The following is a 19,466-nucleotide window of genomic DNA, read 5'->3' as shown; positions in this document are numbered from 1 at the left end:
ACCTCCCCAGCAGTGCCATACATATCATAGTGCAACACTATATACCTTCCCAGCAGTGTCATACATATCATAGTGCAACACTATATACCTCCCCAGAAGTGCCATACATATAATAGTCCAACACTATATACCTCCCCAGCAGTGCCATACATATCAATGGTGCAACACTATATACCTCCCCAGAAGTGCCATACATATTATAGTGCAACACTATATACCTCCCCAGAAGTGCCATACATATTATAGTCCAACACTATATACCTCCCCAGCAGTGCCATACATATCATAGTGCAACACTATATACCTCCCCAGAAGTGCCATACATATTATAGTCCAACACTATATACCTCCCCAGAAGTGCCATACATATTATAGTGCAACACTATATACCTCCCCAGAAGTACCATACATATAGTGCAACACTATATACCTCCCCAGAAGTGCCATACATATCATAGTGCAACACTATATACCTCCCCAGCAGTATCATACATATCATAGTGCAACACTATATACCTCCCCAGAAGTGCCATACATATCATAGTGCAACACTATATACCTCCCCAGAAGTGCCATACATATTATAGTGCAACACTATATACCTCCCCAGAAGTGCCATACATATAGTGCAACACTGTATACCTCCCAAGTGCCATACATTAGTGTGGCCACTATTAAGCATCGGGCAGCACAATAAGCCTTGGACTTACCTTTCAATCCACAAACCTCTAATGAATGAAACATTTTCCTTGAAGCCTCAGAACTGCCTGGACGTATAAGACACGTAATCTGTTACATATACAGGCGGTCCCCTACTTAAGAACACACGACTTACAGACAACTCCTAGTTACAGACAGACCCTCTCTCCCCACTGTGACTCTCTGGATGCCTTCCTTTAGTCCCAGACTGCAATAATCAGCTGTAAGGCGTCTGTAATCACGTTTTATTGATAATCCTTGGTCCAATTACAGCCAAAAATTTCAAAAATCCAATTGTCACTGGGAAAAAAATTTTTTTTGGCTACAGCTACAATTATAAAATATACAGATCCGACTTACATACAAATTCAACTTAAGAACAAAACCTAAAGAACCGATCTTGTACGTAACCCGGGGACTGCCTGTATCCCATTTTGTAAATGTAATGATCGCTTCCTAACGCATTGACCTCACAGTTTTATACAATTTCTTTGTTGCCTGCTTTACATCTTTATTCCTAAAACTATACACCACAGGGTTTAACAGAGGAATAATATATACGAATAGGATGGTCAACACTTTCCCCCTATTCAGTGATACAGTCGATTTGGGTCGTAAATACAAGTCGAACATTAAAACATAGAAACAAGTGACAACGGTCAAGTGCGACGCACAGGTGGAGAAGGCCTTGTACTTTCCCGTTCTAGACGGAATCTTCAGAATAGTAGAAATGATGTAGATATAGGAGACCAGCGTGAGAATGAAGGCAGTCATGACTAGTAGAGTGCCTTGGACTAGAAGCACAGTCCGTATATTTGTAGTATCACCGATAGCTACTTTCTCTAAGGCTTTGAGATCACAAAAGAAATGATTGAGGACACTGGGTGAATTATAAGATGCCCCAGCTGTGACCATAGTTGGAGAGATGGAACCCAACATCCCACCGATCCAGGTGGCTACGGCGGCGGCTCTACACAGTCTCTGGTTCATGATCATGGTGTAATGTAGGGGTTTACAGATGGCCACATACCGGTCATAAGACATCACTGTCAGGAGGAAATATTCGGTATTCCAGAAAGCAATAAAGAAGAAGAGTTGTGTCATACACCGAACAAAGCTGACCCTTCCATTGTGGGTGGCAAATATATGGATCAACTTGGGAGAGGTGACGGTGGTGTAGACAATGTCCAGAGACGAGAGGTTACACAGGAAGAAGTACATTGGTGTTTTTAGTGAAGGGCTAGAAGAAATCAGAAGAATGAGGATCAGGTTCCCTGTTATTGTCAGCAGATAGACCAATAGGAAAAAGAAAAAGAGGGGAATTTGTAAATCTGGGACATCGGAGAACCCAACAATGAGAAATTCAACTGTGTCGGTTCTGTTTTGTAACATTGGGATGTGGGAAACCTGGAAATGGAAATACATTGGACATAAACCATATACAATTGATAAAAAGCAGCAGCGTCTTCTCTTATCTTCTTAAGCTAAATTCACACCATCAGTTAAAAAAGGGAGGTTTTACGGAGGTTTAACATTCAAAATCCCATTGACATCAATGTAAATTTTATGTCACCTGTTATGGTCAGTTTTGTCATGGATCCGTTATCCATGCGTTTGTTTCAGACGGAGGAAAAGTCCTGCAGCCTCCATCATTTTGTCCATCCAAAAAACGCATGGGAACTATGAGAACTGTGAATCTGTGGAATAGCCTGCCTCAGGCGCTGGTCACAGCAGGGACAGCAGAGAGCTTCAAGAAGCTACATAACATTGATGGTTATGTTATATAGAATTGTTTCTCCTAAATCCCTTCCTCATCCAATCCCTACCCTTCCTTGGTTGAACTTGATGGACAAGTGTCTTTTTTCAACCGTATAAACTATGAAACTATGATAACGGATCCCTGCCTAAATGGAACATAATGGATGACATAAAATCTACATTGATGTCAATGGGATTTCTAAGTGATAGGTTATACCACCGTTCTTCACTTTTTTAACGGATTTAAGGAAAGGAGGGAAGTAACGGTAGTGTGAAATGAGCCTTACTTGGCCTAAAGTGTCCTTTACTTAAAGAAAACCTACCATTTGATTTGATGCATTATGAAGCAAAAATACCTTGAGAATGCTGTTGCCACATCGATGCAGAAACATATCTTGTTTAATCACTGAACTGAGTGGTTTTGCTGAAAAAACAATTATAAAATTTAGGATAATGGGTCTCTGTCACTCCTTTGCCTGGCTCTTCGCTTCTCTTGTTACACTGCTCAGAAGAATGATGTAATCACTGACAGACAGAAGTAATCAATCACTGCACCAGACAGTGCAGACAGCTTGTGTAATTTGTTTATGTACCGCAAGAATCATGCAATCCAGCTTTCCCAAAGTCATGAATGTCATTATTGTTTTTTCAGCAAAACCACTCAGTTTAGGGATTAAACAAGAAATGTTTCTGCATCAGTGAAGCTATCGCATTCTCAAGGTATGTTTGGTTCGTAATGCATGAAATCAAATGGTAGGTTTCATTTAAGAATCCAATCCATCTAGATATTACAGTGAGGTTGACATGAGGTTTCTGGAGCTCCTCTTACCTTTGGTAATATTTGTGTGAATCTTTTACATCTCTAAATGGATTTGAATCTCAAAGTAGAATTGATCTTTGGCAAATGCATATAGAGCCTAGTCACACATATTTATGTATTTAGAGAATAATAAGACGAGTCCGGTTTATCCCATAGACCACTCACTAATGAGGTCCTCTCATCTACTGAGCTCTGGAGATGTGTGTCTCCAGTGACCTGTCCTATCCTGTACATCTTCCTTGATTACTCCTCATTTAGATAATGATACCCATGTTTTCTTGAGATGTTTATTGTGGTAGCAAGAATATGATTTACACCTTTAAGGCTCGGAATGCTTTGAATAACTGAATCAAGTATAGTAATGATTAAGGAATGGTCACGTTAAAGGGATATTCCCACAAGACAATTTTCTTATATGTACTCAGCATAACAAAATAACACATTCTCTAATTCACTGTTATTAACAAAAATACAGCATTTCACAGATATAAGTCCAACCTGTCTCTATCAGTCCTACTGTACACAATTTCAGTTGCCCCTAGACGTGACCCTGTAACTTCTCACTTAGGGTCGGGTGGTGGCCATCTTGGATTTTTGTGTGAGATCGTGCAGATGAGATTTCTGTGTCTCTCTGCTGTGTGGCTGTAGCCCCGCCCCCTGCACGGAGCTCAGAGACTCTGAAAACATCCTGCCGGGAGATGGTGAGCAGAGAGAGAGGCTGCAAAATACAAGCTATAAGAAGATAAGTGATCCGGGGAAGGGAGAGGGAGCCACATATCTGTGAGATGTAGCAGAGCTGTGTGTGCAATAGGCATCTCATCATCTCTGATCTGTCTCATCTCTATGGGTCAGTGTGTTAGTACAATGTCAGAAGCCAGATGAAAGTGCATATAAACCCTGTACCCTGATCAAACCCTGTACCTAATCAAACCACCTTGTCACCCCACAGACCTAGATGGATAATACAGTCATGTGTCTGCTAAGAGAGGCCCCGCCCACACCCTGGGATTTTACACTGAGCAGTCTAGGGAGTGTTAGGAGCTAAAACATCAATAAAACTGAGTAAATTGTAAAGTAAGGGGATAAAATCTTTATTGTGTTAACATCACTAGGGGATTGAAATGTGAGAGTTTTCTTTTGTGGGAAAACCCCTTTAAGGCCTCATGCACATGACCGTACAGTCTTTTCTTTTCTGTATATATGGCTGTATTCTGGCCGTAAGTACAGGATATATTGAAATAGTATAGCAACGTATGACACCGTATCCATACCGTATCCGTATAAAGTACAATAGGCTGGAAGATGATGAATGGCTGACTATTGGCTGGCTGACAGATTGCATTTCCCACTGGTTCTGGATACTGCAAATATATATGCGCATACATATAGTGCACAGCCATATACAGCACATATTTAGCTCATATTTTATACGTTCCCATTGACTTCTATGGGCCGCACGGAATGAAAATACTTTTTAAAATACGACATGCTCTTTATTTTTATATGGCTCACTTACGGTACGGTACAGTGGACCATAGGGCCTTGTACATGGTTGGCCGTATTACCCATTGGAATGCATGGGGCCAGTATATAAGGCTGTTTTTATACGGTCGTGTCCATGGGGCTAAGGTTGCAATTCCATTTCCTGCATACAGTGCCAGAGTTTGGTGCATTTTCTGCATCACAGAGTCTGTTATACACAGAGATGACCCTTAACTCTGCGCTGCCTGAGGTGAGCTATAGAATGGTGCCCCCTCTGCCCCATCCAGTAGTAATGTGTAGGGTTATTGTTTTAGTAAGTGGGTTCTCCATGCTGTGTCTTAAACCCATGCTGAAATCAGGTGTAAAGTAGGGGGTTAAAACTTGAGAACTTTCTATCATGAGCTTTCTATCATGAGCCCTTTCAATATGGACTTCTGTTACATTTAAGAGAAACTGTATGCAGCAAGATTGTAACTGGGATGGAGCTATTGTAGCTCTAACGCAGGTTTGTAGTTGCCAGACCCTTTTTCTTTCCCTCAAAGTTCACGTTTGCCCCTGCTCTTACAAGTGCAGTACAAATATCTTCCCAAAAAATACAACCCAACAGCACTCTAAGTTGTGGCGTTACCAAGAACCTCTGGGCCCCCTAGGAAAGGGAGGGTACCCTACTCCGTAGTTTTCGTAGCCTAGTGGCCACAGAGGCAATACATCATGTCCCTATAGAGATTTTCACTTTAGAATGTAATGTGTTGTGGTTGTAATTATTATGATGTTCTGCAGCAGCTGAGTTGTGTGTTTTGAGGTTCTGCAGCAGTTCATGTGCTTACATTAACTGTTCTTCTCCTAATCTTCCATCCATCTATCCCCTCTGTATCTCTGTACACCTCTCATACACTCTGTAGTATATCTAACCACCCAAACTCATCTTGTTCTTCTTTGAAACAAAAATTCCATCTCATAAATCACATAACAATCTCTTTTCTCTGCCTAGTATCCTCCTACTAGGTAGGTAATTTCTCTCCTAACCCCTTCAAATTCCAACATTCTCCTCATTAATATTCTGTGAATCCCTTCTTCTCCTTCTCCTATAGCAACTTCCAAATGTGCCATCTGGAACATCTACTCTGCGTAAAATAAGTTGGAATCTGTTCATGACCCGTTTTTGGACCGGCTGTATTTGGACCGGCTGGCCATTACTGAAATGTGGAGCTTACATGTTGACACTGCCTCCCCTGCTACTTTGTCCCATGATGGCTTACATTTCTCTCACTCCATCAGACCTAATAGGCAGGGAGGAGATGCACGGATACTGCTTTCTCCCTAATGCACTTTCCACCAGTACCCTCTCTCACCTTCCCTTCTTTTGAGTTCCACACCTTCAGGATTTTCCGCTTTTAGCTCCATTGATCCTCTTCCCTCCTACACTTCACCCTGTATGGTGAAGTCATGGAGGAAGAAGTGTCCACCAACTCATATCTCCAGGATTTCTCTGAAGCTGCACTGACTCTACCAAAGCTTCAAAGATGCTATTAAAATTTTTCTGGCAGGCCAAATGTCAGGCTCCAGGGGTAGTGGACCCACTGGACCACCGCAGATGATGACGTAAGCCGACACCTGGGACCGGAACCTAAGTGGTATCCGGTTTTCACCAGAGCCCGCTGCAAAGCGGGTTGGACTTGCTGCGGTGTGGTATCACCAGGTTGTTCCACAGGTGGGGCTTTGTCCATGGTGCCAGCCAAGGCAAGGTACAAAGACGTTGAGCAGAATCATAGTTGAGGACAGGCAGGTGGTCAGGACGGGTAGCACGGGATCAGAGTCGGGGACGTAACAAGGTCAAGGCAGGCAGAACAAGAGCAAAGTCAATAATGGAACCAGGGTCACAACCGGAAATCAGAATACTAGCATAAGACAAGCTTTCTCAATGGCTAAAGGGCACAAAGATCCGGCAGGGTGTGCAGGGAGAGGCTGGGTAATAAAGAATTCTGGGAAGGGCCAACACCAATTGACGGTGCGCTGGCCCTTTAAATCTTTGAGAACCGGCACATTCGCGGAGTTGGGAACGCGCCCTGTACGACCGCCGGAGCTGGAATAGGGAAAGGCACACAGAGAGGGGCACGAGTGATCCCGTGACCCGAGATATGGGTCCTTGGGAGCACCCGTGACACCAAACAACTAACTTTCACTCTCTTCCACACCCTCTTTTCACTAACCAAACCTGTGTCCTCTTCCCCTCTGTTATCCTGCAAGCACTAGATACCATTATGCAGGCTACTCTGCAGCTCAGACTCTTGACGTAGTATCAGGTGATGGCGATCACCCAGGCTCAAAAGCCGGGATCCTGCAGTAACAGCCGAGATCGCGACTATCGCGATCCCACCTGTTTAACCCTATTGACGCCATGGTCATTGTGACTGCAGCGTCTATAATGAATCACTGCGACGATCGCCACCCTCCGTGCATGGCACAGAGGTGCCGATTGATGCCATGGCAACCCTGAGGCCCAATAAGGACCCCAGGGCTGCCTTCACTAGAAGCCTTTTAGGATCATTACGATCTAACAGTGCTGATGTCAGCAGAATGCATAGGCTGACTATGTAATATGCTACAATACATTAGTACTGCAGTATATTACAATGAACAAGTGATCAAATGATCACTTGTTCATGTCCCACCCTGGTACAAAATAAAACAGTAAAAAGAAGTTTAAAAAAAAAGTGCAATTAAAAAAAATTATTAAAAAAGAATAAAAGTCCCTTGAAGTGCAATAATCCAATAAAACATAAAAAAAGTGAAAATCACCAGAAAAACACAACATATTGGGCATCACAACGTCCGTTACAACCCGTACAATAAAATTAAATTGGCACTGAACCCGTACGGTGAACAGCGTAAAAAAACGTGCAAAAATTATGAAATTTTCACATCTGACCTCTTAAAAAGCGCATAAAAAGTATTCAAAAAGTAACATTTACCCCGACATAATGCCAAGAAAAAGTACTTCTTGTCCCGCAAAAAATATGCTCTAAAACAGCTCTGTAAATGAAAAAATGTTAAATGTTATGCCCATTGTTACATGACAAACAAACAAGCAAATTTCTCACAAACTGAGTTCTATATTCTGCAAAACAAGTTAACCATAAAAAAGCCATATAAATGGGGTATTGGCGTAATCGTGATGACACATAGATTAACCCCTTCCCGCACCTTGACATGACTCTACATCATAGGATGCGGGTCTTTCCCACATCTTGACGTAGAGTTATGTCAGAACGGGTAACAGTGACACAAAGTGTAGCGCTCCCTTGCCGGCAATCGCTCTGAGCGTCCGTCAGAGTCAGTGTGTGTCCGCCAGCGTCAGTGAGCATCCACCAGCGTCAGTGAGCTTCCGTCAGCGTCAGTGAGCATCTGCCAGCGTCAGTGAGCGTCAGCCAGCATCAGTGATAGTCCGTCAGCGTCAGTGAGCGTCAGCCAGAGTCAGTGAGCGTCAGCCAGCGTCAGTGAGCATCAGCCAGCGTCAGTGAGCTTCCACCAGCGTCAGTGAGCGTCCGTCAGTGAGCGTCCGCCAGAGTCAGTGAGCGTCTGCCAGAGTCAGTGAGCGTCCGTCAGCGTCAGTGAGCATCAGCCAGCATCAGTGAGCGTCCGCCAGAGTCAGTGAGCGTCCGCCAGAGTCAGTGAGCGTCAGCCAGAGTCAGTGAGCGTCAGTGAGCGTCAGCCAGCGTCAGTGAGCGTCAGCCAGCGTCAGTGAGCATCAGCCAGCGTCAGTGAGCTTCCACCAGCGTCAGTGAGCATCCGTCAGTGAGCGTCCGCCAGAGTCAGTGAGCGTCTGCCAGAGTCAGTGAGCGTCCGTCAGCGTCAGTGAGCATCAGCCAGCATCAGTGAGCATCAGCCAGCATCAGTGAGCGTCCGCCAGAGTCAGTGAGCGTCCGCCAGAGTCAGTGAGCGTCAGCCAGAGTCAGTGAGCGTCAGTGAGCGTCAGCCAGCGTCAGTGAGCGTCCACCAGCGTCAGTGAGCGTCCGCCAGCGTCAGTGAGCATCTGCCAGCGTCAGTGAGCGTCAGTGAGCGTCCGCCAGCGTCAGTGAGCGTCCACCAGCGTCAGTGAGCGTCCGCCAGCGTCAGTGAGCATCTGCCAGCGTCAGTGAGCGTCAGCCAGCATCAGTGATAGTCCGTCAGCGTCAGTGAGCGTCAGCCAGAGTCAGTGAGCGTCAGCCAGAGTCAGTGAGCGTCAGCCAGCGTCAGTGAGCGTCAGCCAGCGTCAGCCAGCGTCAGTGAGCGTCAGCCAGCGTCAGTGAGCGTCCGCCAGCGTCAGCCAGCGTCAGTGAGCATCCGCCAGCGTCAGTGAGCGTCCGCCAGCGTCAGTGAGCGTCAGCCAGCGTCAGTGAGCGTCAGCCAGCGTCAGTGATAGTCCGTCAGCGTCAGTGAGCGTCAGCCAGAGTCAGTGAGCGTCAGCCAGAGTCAGTGAGCGTCTGCCAGAGTCAGTGAGCGTCTGCCAGAGTCAGTGAGCGTCTGCCAGAGTCAGTGAGTGTCCGCCAGCGTCAGTGAGCGTCCGCCAGCGTCGGTGAGCGTCCGCCAGCGTCGGTGAGCGTCTGCCAGCGTCAGTGAGCGTCTGCCAGAGTCAGTGAGCGTCTGCCAGAGTCAGTGAGTGTCCGCCAGCGTCAGTGAGCGTCTGCCAGCGTCAGTGAGCGTCCATCAGCGTCAGTGAGCGTCCGCCAGAGTCAGTGAGCGTCCGCCAGAGTCAGTGAGCGTCCATCAGCGTCAGTGAGTGTCCGCCAGAGTCAGTGAGCGTCCGTCAGCGTCAGTGAGCGTCTGCCAGCGTCAGTGAGCGTCCATCAGCGTCAGTGAGCGTCCGCCAGAGTCAGTGAGCGTCCGCCAGAGTCAGTGAGCGTCCATCAGCGTCAGTGAGCGTCCGCCAGAGTCAGTGAGCGTCTGCCAGCGTCAGTGAGCGTCTGCCAGAGTCAGTGAGCGTCCATCAGCGTCAGTGAGTGTCCGCCAGAGTCAGTGAGCGTCCGTCAGCGTCAGTGAGCGTCTGCCAGCGTCAGTGAGCGTCCATCAGCGTCAGTGAGCGTCCGCCAGAGTCAGTGAGCATCCGCCAGAGTCAGTGAGCGTCCATCAGCATCAGTGAGCGTCCGCCAGAGTCAGTGAGCGTCCGCTAGAGTCAGTGAGCGTCCATCAGTGTCAGTGAGCGTCCGCCAGAGTCAGTGAGTGTCTGCCAGCGTCAGTGAGCGTCCATCAGCGTCAGTGAGCATCCGCCAGCGTCAGTGAGCGTCCGCCAGCGTCAGTGAGCGTCCGCCAGATTCAGTGAGCATCCGCCAGCGTCAGTGAGTGTCTGCCAGCGTCAGTGAGTGTCTGCCAGATTCAGTGAGCATCCGTCAGCGTCAGTGAGCATCAGCCAGCATCAGTGAGCGTCCGCCAGAGTCAGTGAGCGTCCGCCAGAGTCAGTGAGCGTCAGCCAGAGTCAGTGAGCGTCAGCCAGCGTCAGTGAGCATCCACCAGCGTCAGTGAGCGTCCGCCAGCGTCAGTGAGCATCTGCCAGCGTCAGTGAGCGTCAGCCAGAGTCAGTGAGCGTCAGTGAGCGTCCACCAGCGTCAGTGAGCGTCCGCCAGCGTCAGTGAGCATCTGCCAGCGTCAGTGAGCGTCAGCCAGCATCAGTGATAGTCCGTCAGCGTCAGTGAGCGTCAGCCAGAGTCAGTGAGCGTCAGCCAGAGTCAGTGAGCGTCAGCCAGCGTCAGTGAGCGTCAGCCAGCGTCAGCCAGCGTCAGTGAGCGTCAGCCAGCGTCAGTGAGCGTCCGCCAGCGTCAGCCAGCGTCAGTGAGCATCCGCCAGCGTCAGTGAGCGTCCGCCAGCGTCAGTGAGCGTCAGCCAGCGTCAGTGAGCGTCAGCCAGCGTCAGTGATAGTCCGTCAGCGTCAGTGAGCGTCAGCCAGAGTCAGTGAGCGTCAGCCAGAGTCAGTGAGCGTCCGCCAGAGTCAGTGAGCGTCCGCCAGAGTCAGTGAGTGTCCGCCAGCGTCAGTGAGCGTCCGCCAGCGTCGGTGAGCGTCCGCCAGCGTCGGTGAGCATCCGCCAGCGTCAGTGAGCGTCCATCAGCGTCAGTGAGCGTCCGCCAGAGTCAGTGAGCGTCCGCCAGAGTCAGTGAGCGTCCATCAGCGTCAGTGAGTGTCCGCCAGAGTCAGTGAGCGTCCGTCAGCGTCAGTGAGCGTCTGCCAGCGTCAGTGAGCGTCCATCAGCGTCAGTGAGCGTCCGCCAGAGTCAGTGAGCGTCCGCCAGAGTCAGTGAGCGTCCATCAGCGTCAGTGAGCGTCCGCCAGAGTCAGTGAGCGTCTGCCAGCGTCAGTGAGCATCTGCCAGCGTCAGTGAGCGTCTGCCAGAGTCAGTGAGCATCTGCCAGAGTCAGTGAGCGTCTGCCAGAGTCAGTGAGTGTCTGCCAGCGTCAGTGAGCGTCCGCCAGCGTCGGTGAGCGTACACCAGCGTCAGTGAGCGTCCGCCAGAGTCAGTGAGCGTCAGTGAGCGTCCGTCAGCGTCAGTGAGCGTCTGCCAGCGTCAGTGAGCGTCCGTCAGCGTCAGTGAGCGTCCGCCAGAGTCAGTGAGCATCCGCCAGAGTCAGTGAGCGTCCATCAGCATCAGTGAGCGTCCGCCAGAGTCAGTGAGCGTCCGCTAGAGTCAGTGAGCGTCCATCAGTGTCAGTGAGCATCCGCCAGAGTCAGTGAGTGTCTGCCAGCGTCAGTGAGCGTCCATCAGCGTCAGTGAGCGTCCGCCAGCGTCAGTGAGCGTCCGCCAGCGTCAGTGAGCGTCCGCCAGATTCAGTGAGCATCCGCCAGCGTCAGTGAGTGTCTGCCAGCGTCAGTGAGTGTCTGCCAGATTCAGTGAGCATCCGTCAGAGTCAGTGAGCGTCCGTCAGCGTTTTTTAAAAATAATTTGAATACTCTGAACCCCTAATCTCCTCCACCTCCATAATCCCCATTATACCCCTAGATGAATACCAAGTAAATGAAGGCATCAGAATCCTTGTGGTGTTCTATCACTTCCAGGCCCTGCCATGTGTCCAGGCAGTATATAAAGGTTTTTTTTATGAAAGCAGGAGAAATAACATTATAAATGAGTATATTTTTCCTCATTTATGCTGTTGCATGAAAATTATGTCCTAAGTGGACATTTTAGATAAAAAATGTGTTTCAATATTTCAGATATTCAGCACATCTGTTCCAAAAAAACAAGAGAGCAATACAAGCGTATATACAAAACCCCTTAAAAAATATTTACTGTGGTCTTATATAACACAGAGGTACTTCTGGCTATAAGGGCCAATGTAAATCAAACTGGGACCTGCAAAACCTATTGGGAAATAGCTGTAAAAGCTTCAAAATCCTTGCATTGTCCTATCACTTCCAGGCCCTGCCATAAGTCCCGTGAACATATTTATGCAACTTTGGGGGTATTTCTGAACTCAGGAGAAACAGCACTATAAAAACTAAACCCATTTGCTTCACTTTCATGCTCTGCATCTGAGAAATCTGTCCTAGAAATGATGAATTTGTGAAAAATGTCACAAAAATGTTTTTCACGCTACATTTCAACAAAAAACTGTAAAAATACCATAGCGTCAAAAGGCTGATCATATCTATAAATAAATTCTTTCAGGGGTGTAGTTTCAAAAATGGTGTCATTTCTGGGGGTTTTCACCCTTTTGAAAACCTCAGGAACTTTTGAAATGTGTCCTGGCACCTGAAAAACAATTTCGCCTAATCTGCCCTCCAAAAGCTCAATGGCGTTCCTTCTATTCTTTACCTTATTGTGGGCTCATAAAGCGGTTTACATCCACATGGGGATTATTGCCATTTTAAGAAGAAACTGCACAAACAAAATCAGAGAGGTTTTTACCTTTAAACCTGCATGGACATATGTATTTTAGGGCTAAATAATAACTTTATTGTAAAAATTTTAAAATTCCAAATGGAACCTCTGTCTTCTTTCAATTAATAAGAGAGACTGAAAGGGTTAACAAACTTATTAAAGAATGTTCTGAACAGTTTGAGGGGTGCAGTTTTAAAAATGGGATGATTTGTGGGAAGTTCCACAAAATATAACCTGTAAAACCCTTTTCAGTATGAGATGACCTCTAAAATCATTGAATCTTACATTTTCTTGAAAATTTGAAAAATTGCTATTCTATTAGAAAGTCACCTAATGGCCAAATAAAATATTATAACATTTAAAAAACGATGCCAACATAAAGTAGATTTATGGTAAATGTTAATTAGTAACCAATTTTGGTGGTTAGATTTACTGTACAATGGGAATAACATTTAGAAATCAAAAAATGTTTCACAATTTTTACCAAATTTCCCACTTTTTAATAAATAAATGCAAAACATAACAACCAAAATGTACCACTAACGTTAAGTACAACATGTCACAAAAAAAGATCTCAAAATCACCTGGGTATGATAAACCATTCTAAATGTATAACTGCAAATAGTGACACATAACAGATTTTAAAAATTGTGCTTGGTCCTGAAGCTATATAATGGCTTAGACACAAAGGGGTTAATCAGTTACATTTTTAAAAAAGTGTCTTTTCCCATTTTCAGTTACAGGCGGTCCCCTACTTAAGGACACGTGACTTACAGATGACCCCTAGTTATAGACTGTGACCTCTGGTGAAGCTCTCTGGATGTTACTATAGTCCCAGACTGCAATGATCAGCTGTAAGGTGTCTGTAATGAAGCTTTATTGATAATCCTTGGTCCAATTACAGCTATAAAATGTTGAAAATCCAATTGTCACTGGGACAAAAAAAAATTTTGGTCTAGTGTTACAATTATAAAATATACAGTTCCGATTTACAAATTCAACTTAAGTACAAACCTTAAGAACCTATCTTGTACGTAACCTGGGGACTGCCTGTATTTATCTGATTAAAATAAGAAAAAAAATAGAATAAAAATAATCATTTTTGTTTAAAAAGTCTCAAATGTCATGAAAAAAAATAAAAATAAAAAAAGATGCAATAATATAATTTACAGAACAGCATATCAGAGGTGCACACAATGACCCAGATTTTAGAGATGCTGCCGATCACTGCCAGCATCGGGGAGCGCGATGCATTAACATGACAGCCTCGGGTGTTCCGAAGACCCGAGGCTGTCTCGTTTTAACCCATTCATTACAATGTGCTATCAGCACATTGTAATGAATGAGGAGTAAAATCCCCATATACTGCCATACTGTAGTATGGCAGTATATGACAGGATACATCAGACAACCTTGGGTTGAAGTACCTTAGGGAGTCTGAAAAATATTAAAAGTAAAAATAAAAAAAGTAAAAAAAAATATAATAAAAAAACCTAAAAATTCAAATTACCCCCCTTTCCATAGAACTGATATACATTTTAATAAACAGTAAAAATCATAAACACATTGGGGCACATTTACTTACCCGGTCCATTCGTGTTCTAGCAGCGGCTTCTCCGACAAGCATTCGGGTCTTCCGGCGATTCATGAAGGTCCTGCGCCCGATGTCCACCAGGTGTCGCTGCTGCGCCGAGGTCCGCCGAGTTGCGTCGGAGTTCACTGATCTCTTCCTGGTGCATGTAAGTATGGCGCGTGCAACCAATTTTTTTTTTTAAATGCGGCGGTTTTTCCGAATCCGTCAGGTTTTTCGTTCGGCCACGCCCCCCGATTTCCGCTGTGTGCACGCCAGCGCCGATGCGCCACAATCCAATCGCGTGCGCCAAAATCCTGAGGCAAAACAGGGAAAATCAGCGCAAATCGGAAATATTCGGGTAACACATCAGGAAAACGCAAATCGGCCCTTAGTAAATGACCCCCATTAGGTATCACCGCGTCTGAAAATGCCGATCTATCAAAATATAATAACAATTTTTCCCTGCATTTAACCCCGTAACGGAAAATAGCGCCCAAAGTCAAAAACTGCACTTTTTTTGCCATTTTGAAAAAGATTAAAAAATCAATAAAAAGTGATCAAAAGGTCGCACAGTCCTAAAAATTATGATTTGCAAAAACCACTATCCTAGAGTGAATATTTATGCTCTCCACACCTCCAAAATACAGAACAAAAAGTGATCACTGTAATTCAGAATAACACAGATGGGAATTAAAATAGTAACTGAGGCTATGGAGAAATTTGCAGCTGTAAGGGCTTCGGTATGCTCCTTTCACTCCATATTACCGTACTTCATTCTCTCTACATTCAGAGTCATTGGTTATTGGTTGTTACTTGAGTGGAATCACTTCTTGCTGGGTATGCATCCTATAATATGGAAGTATTTACCATACTGTGATCTGCTGTATCTAAGCTGTTATCACAACTTACAGAACATAGGGCCACATTTATCACTTTTGTGCGCCTAAGTGTAGTAGTTGCGCCTAAATTCGGGCGCACTGTTTTGCCAGAATTATCACAAGCTACAACCATCTGTGATAAGTATATTTTCTGCCTCTTATTAATCACTTTACTTTAACACAGTTTAGGCGCAGTTTAGGCGCAGTTTAGGCGCAATGTTAGATTCGGGCACTTACATGTGATCCTGCTACAAGCTCCTCTCTGCTTCTCCCACATCCCAGAATGGAGATAACACTCACAGCAGCACCCAGGTGTGTGACACCCAGCACCCAGTGATCTCCTCAGCAGGGGCTTCTCCTGGAGGGGATCCCCCAGTGCTGGTCTCCTGCTGCACCCCTGTAATTCTGCACAGTATCCCCCTCAGACACTCTGCAGAATTACATGGGGGACACTTGTATGTTGTATCTGCAAAATTCTGCAAGCTTCTGCAAACTTGTGCAAACTTCTCTTGCTCTTGCTGTGAGCTCAGCGTTTTGCAGAATATTTTGTAAATAGAAGGTGATGAAGTGTAAATAGAGTCTGCAGCTCCTGTCTGTAATGTATTTAATGTATCTATTATATGTACCAGTGTCTGGCTGAGCTCTGCTGCTAGAAATAAGCTGTTCTGCAAAGGGGCTCAGTGCTTTCTTCTCAGATAACGCCACCTTCGGGCTGGAGTGTTTTTGCGCCCGTTTTTGCGCCTAAATGCAAAAGTCGCACGTGATGAATATCATTAGGCGCAGCAAAACATCTGGAATTGAACGATAGATGAGGGAAAGGTGGTTATTTTAGCTGCGCGGCTAATTTGACGTTTAATCGCAAAAATGGCGCAAAAACGGTGCGCCTAAACGAAAAGGCGCAAAAACAACAGAAAAAACAAGTGATAAATGTGGCCCATAGAGCTCAGTTTTGTGGACTTGAGTGATAATTCTGCATCCATGGATCATGAGATGTAATAATGGGTATAAGGAAATTTTTTTGGGGGGGTTTCAAGCTAAACATCTTTATTTACACCCTGGTTTATGAAGTCATTTACAGAAGAGTGGACATGTGAGGCTAGGCCCTTGTTCAGATTCACTGCCCCTAAAATAATTTGATACCAAGCTCTTAATTTAGAATTTATGTTCCTAGTTCATAAAGTATTTCCGACTTTGATGACCCATGGGATAAGATACAATACATATATGTATGTACAGGCAGTCCCCGGGTTACATACAAGATAGGCTCTGGAGGTTTGTTCTTAAGTTGAATTTGTATGTAAGTCGAAACTGTATATTTTATAATTGAAGTTCTAGACAAATTTTTTTCTTTTGCCCCAGTGACAATTGGAGTTTCAAAATTTTAGCTGTAATTGGACCAAGAATTATCAATAAAGCTTCATTACAGACACCTTACAGCTGATCATTGCAATCTGGAACTATGGTAAAGCATTTAGAGAGCTTCACCAGAGATCACAGTGGGCAGAGGGGTCCGTCTGTAACTATGGGTTGTCAGTAAGTCGGGTGTCCTTAAGTAGGGGACCGCCTGTATTTTCATTTGTTAAACTTTTTGAATTGGAATTTTTTTGCACATAATGTTGATTGTTTTTCGAGCAGCTCCCAAAACTTCTTTGTTCCTCAGGCTATAGACAAACGGGTTTAACATCGGGACCACGGCCACGTACAACATGGAGAGGATTTTGTCTTGTTCATTCGAATGTTCTGATTCAGGTTTCAAATACATGAAGATACTTGGTCCGTAGAATAATAGGACAGTGATGATGTGGGATGAGCAGCTAGAAAAAATCTTACGTTTCCCCTTAATGGAAGGAATCTTTACAATTGTGTAGATGATTCTTGTGTATGAGATCAAAATGATCATAAAACTCAAGGATACGAAACAGAAATCTTCTATCGTGAGGATCATCTTCATATTCTCAGTGTCACTGGATGAGAGGATTATTAATTGTATTATCTCACAGAAGAAATGGTTAATCTTGGGAGAGTCACAGAATAATAACGTTGATGTCATCGATGCGAACATTAGAGCATTCGCAAAGCTTAATATCATGTAGAAAGTCACTAAAATCCAACAAACTTTCCTAGTTATAATCAGAGTATAATGTAGAGGAGAACATACGGCCACATAGCGATCATAAGCCATGAAGGTCAGAATGAAAATGTCCGAATCACCACAGATTACGAAGAAGGACAACTGGGTCATGCAGCCATAGAAGGAGATGGTCTTGTCTTCTGCTAATATGATGGACAACATCTTGGGTAAAATGGCGGAGACATAGACAATGTCAACAGAGGAGAGATTACACAAGAAGAAATACATGGGAGTGTGGAGTTGGGGCACAGAACAGACCAGAGCAACGATAATCATATTCCCCACTACTGCCAGCAGATACATGACCGAGAATCCCCAAAATATAAGAATTTCATTCATTCTGGAGGTGGAGAATGGACTCAGGGAGAATTCAGTCACCGCTCTGATATCACAGTCATTCATCTTCAGGATTTATATGGTATTAAACTCTCTCCGGTTCTAATACTGAGGTTCTGAACTCCAGTAATTAAATTCTGTTATCACTAAAAATTAAGTAAACTGCTTTATTATAGAAGACTATATTATACTACATTCACATCTTATTTTTGCCCTCTGATGGGAGAATACATCAGGCGGATTCCCGATGTATCCATATAATGGAGGCCTAGAACTTACTCCTGGGACCTGTCCTCCTACCAGTCTCTCCTGAGGGTGGGAGGAGTGTACAACAGCAGTAACTAGTGATTGGCTGCTGCCGATGTTCTTATATTTCCTGAGAGACATAACTGTCCTTATAAGGATAACCAAACTGTGGTCCTCCAAGAGCGTATGCTGAGTGGAGGCCAGGGGTAGATGCAATACAGTTGCATCCATCCCCCAAAGGCTATTATAGCCTTTGCTGGGTTTACATGTCACAGGGTCTGTTTCTTGTTGGACGAGACATATAGCGGAGAATATATTAATAGTGTTTCAGGGTCAATTTTTTGGCACAAAAATCATGTGGTAATTTAGACTGAGAATGTAGATTGTGGCACGAGGGTTCACAACCGACAAGGATCTAAACTGGAAGATAAAAGAGAACACAGGCGGCGCCCCCTAGTGCAATATGGCACTTAAAAATGTTCTGTTATGACTGTGATAGCTGCTCACCTTGGGACACCTTGTGTCTTATGCGTTGAGACAGATATCAGAGATTCAGTCTGGTTTTTCTTTCCTGTAGTTTAGGACTGCTGCGTCTTCCCCGGATCCGGTACTGGTTTGTGCCGGATAGGGAAATCACACGTCAATGATAGGTATAAAAACCGGGTTGTAGTTAGATGCGCTGTCCGGTATATAGTTGATACGACACGGATTTCTTAGGTTAGAATATTCTTTTATTTATGTGGATAGTGGACTATGCGTTTCGGGGGTCATCAGGTCCGTAAACAAATGCTAGGTAAAATTAGTAAATAAATAAATAAATAATAAAAATACAATCGAAACAAAAAAAATGCGCTAATGCTTGTGCAGGTATGTGGATAGTAGATATATATACACAATTAGATAGAAATAAAATTGCATGATTGGTTTCTAAATGGATAAAACAAAAAATTCTGATAAAAACTGTCTCCAAATAGTAAATGCATAAATAAATAAATAAATGAATTAGTAGATTAATAGATGTAGTACATAAACATTTCCATTATACACAATAATGTAAAGTAGGTGATATGGGAGGACACATGCATGCAGAGGAGGATATAGTATGTTTTGCTGAGGGCTGATGGGGGAACAGTAGTTAAAGGTGTGGAGAAATGCAGAGGGACGAGTGTGTAGTGAAATGTCGTGTGAACACGTTTTCAATGGTGGGTTACCTTTAGGGGTTACAAGTTGGCGGAGTGCCGTCAAGTGGCTATTTAGGATATTCCACGGAGCTGGATAAAAGAGGAAATGAGGGTACATTAGATGAAGGGATGTTGGATAGTAGCGTTTTGTAGGGAGCGTTTTGTAGTGGGTACTTACTGTGTTCGGGGACAGATAGCTGCTTGGCGTGCCGCGCTTAGTATGAGCGTCCTGTGTGGTTCGGGGGAGCTTATATGCAGGAAAGGAAAATGAAACTGCGCGCACCTACACCTACACACTCACCTACTCAGTTTCATTTTTGCTTACGGACCTGATGAAGGGGGTGGACCACCCCCGAAACGCGTAGTCCACTATCCACATAAATAAAAGAACATTCTAACCTAAGAAATCCGTGTCGTATCAACTATTTACCGGACAGAGCGTCTAACTACAACCCGGTTTTTATACCTATCATTGACGAAGGATCTAAACTAACTCCACTTTCATGATGGCAAAGTAGA

At 44.8% G+C, this 19,466-nt stretch overlaps 2 protein-coding genes across 2 annotated transcripts; both read right to left on the bottom strand.

Moving 5' to 3' along the window:
• Positions 1–1,155: 1,155 nt before the first annotated feature.
• Positions 1,156–14,250, bottom strand: LOC140128558 (olfactory receptor 1L4-like). The gene is made up of 2 exons (XM_072150256.1): positions 14,188–14,250; positions 1,156–2,106 (listed from the first exon to the last, which is right to left on the bottom strand). The coding sequence occupies exons 1-2, from the start codon at positions 14,248–14,250 to the stop codon at positions 1,156–1,158; spliced, it is 1,014 nt and encodes a 337-aa protein (XP_072006357.1).
• A 2,382-nt stretch (positions 14,251–16,632) lies between these two features.
• Positions 16,633–17,586, bottom strand: LOC140128557 (olfactory receptor 5AR1-like). The gene has a single exon (XM_072150255.1). It carries the CDS (start codon positions 17,584–17,586, stop codon positions 16,633–16,635), a length of 954 nt encoding a protein of 317 aa, XP_072006356.1.
• Positions 17,587–19,466: the final 1,880 nt, after the last annotated feature.

The sequence above is a fragment of the Engystomops pustulosus genome, chromosome 4 (assembly GCF_040894005.1).
Source record: "Engystomops pustulosus chromosome 4, aEngPut4.maternal, whole genome shotgun sequence".
Classification (NCBI taxonomy): Eukaryota; Metazoa; Chordata; class Amphibia; order Anura; family Leptodactylidae; genus Engystomops; species Engystomops pustulosus.
This window is presented reverse-complemented; position numbering and strand designations above follow the sequence as displayed.

Coding starts and splice junctions, on each gene's coding strand:
- LOC140128558 (XM_072150256.1), bottom strand. CDS start 14,250: ATGAATCGCCGGAAGACCCGAATGCTTGTCGGAGAAGCCGCTGCTAGA. Junction 2,107..14,187: donor CTAGAACACGAATGGACCGG/GTAAGTAAATGT, acceptor TTCCATTTCCAG/GTTTCCCACATCCCAATGTT.
- LOC140128557 (XM_072150255.1), bottom strand. CDS start 17,586: ATGAATGACTGTGATATCAGAGCGGTGACTGAATTCTCCCTGAGTCCA.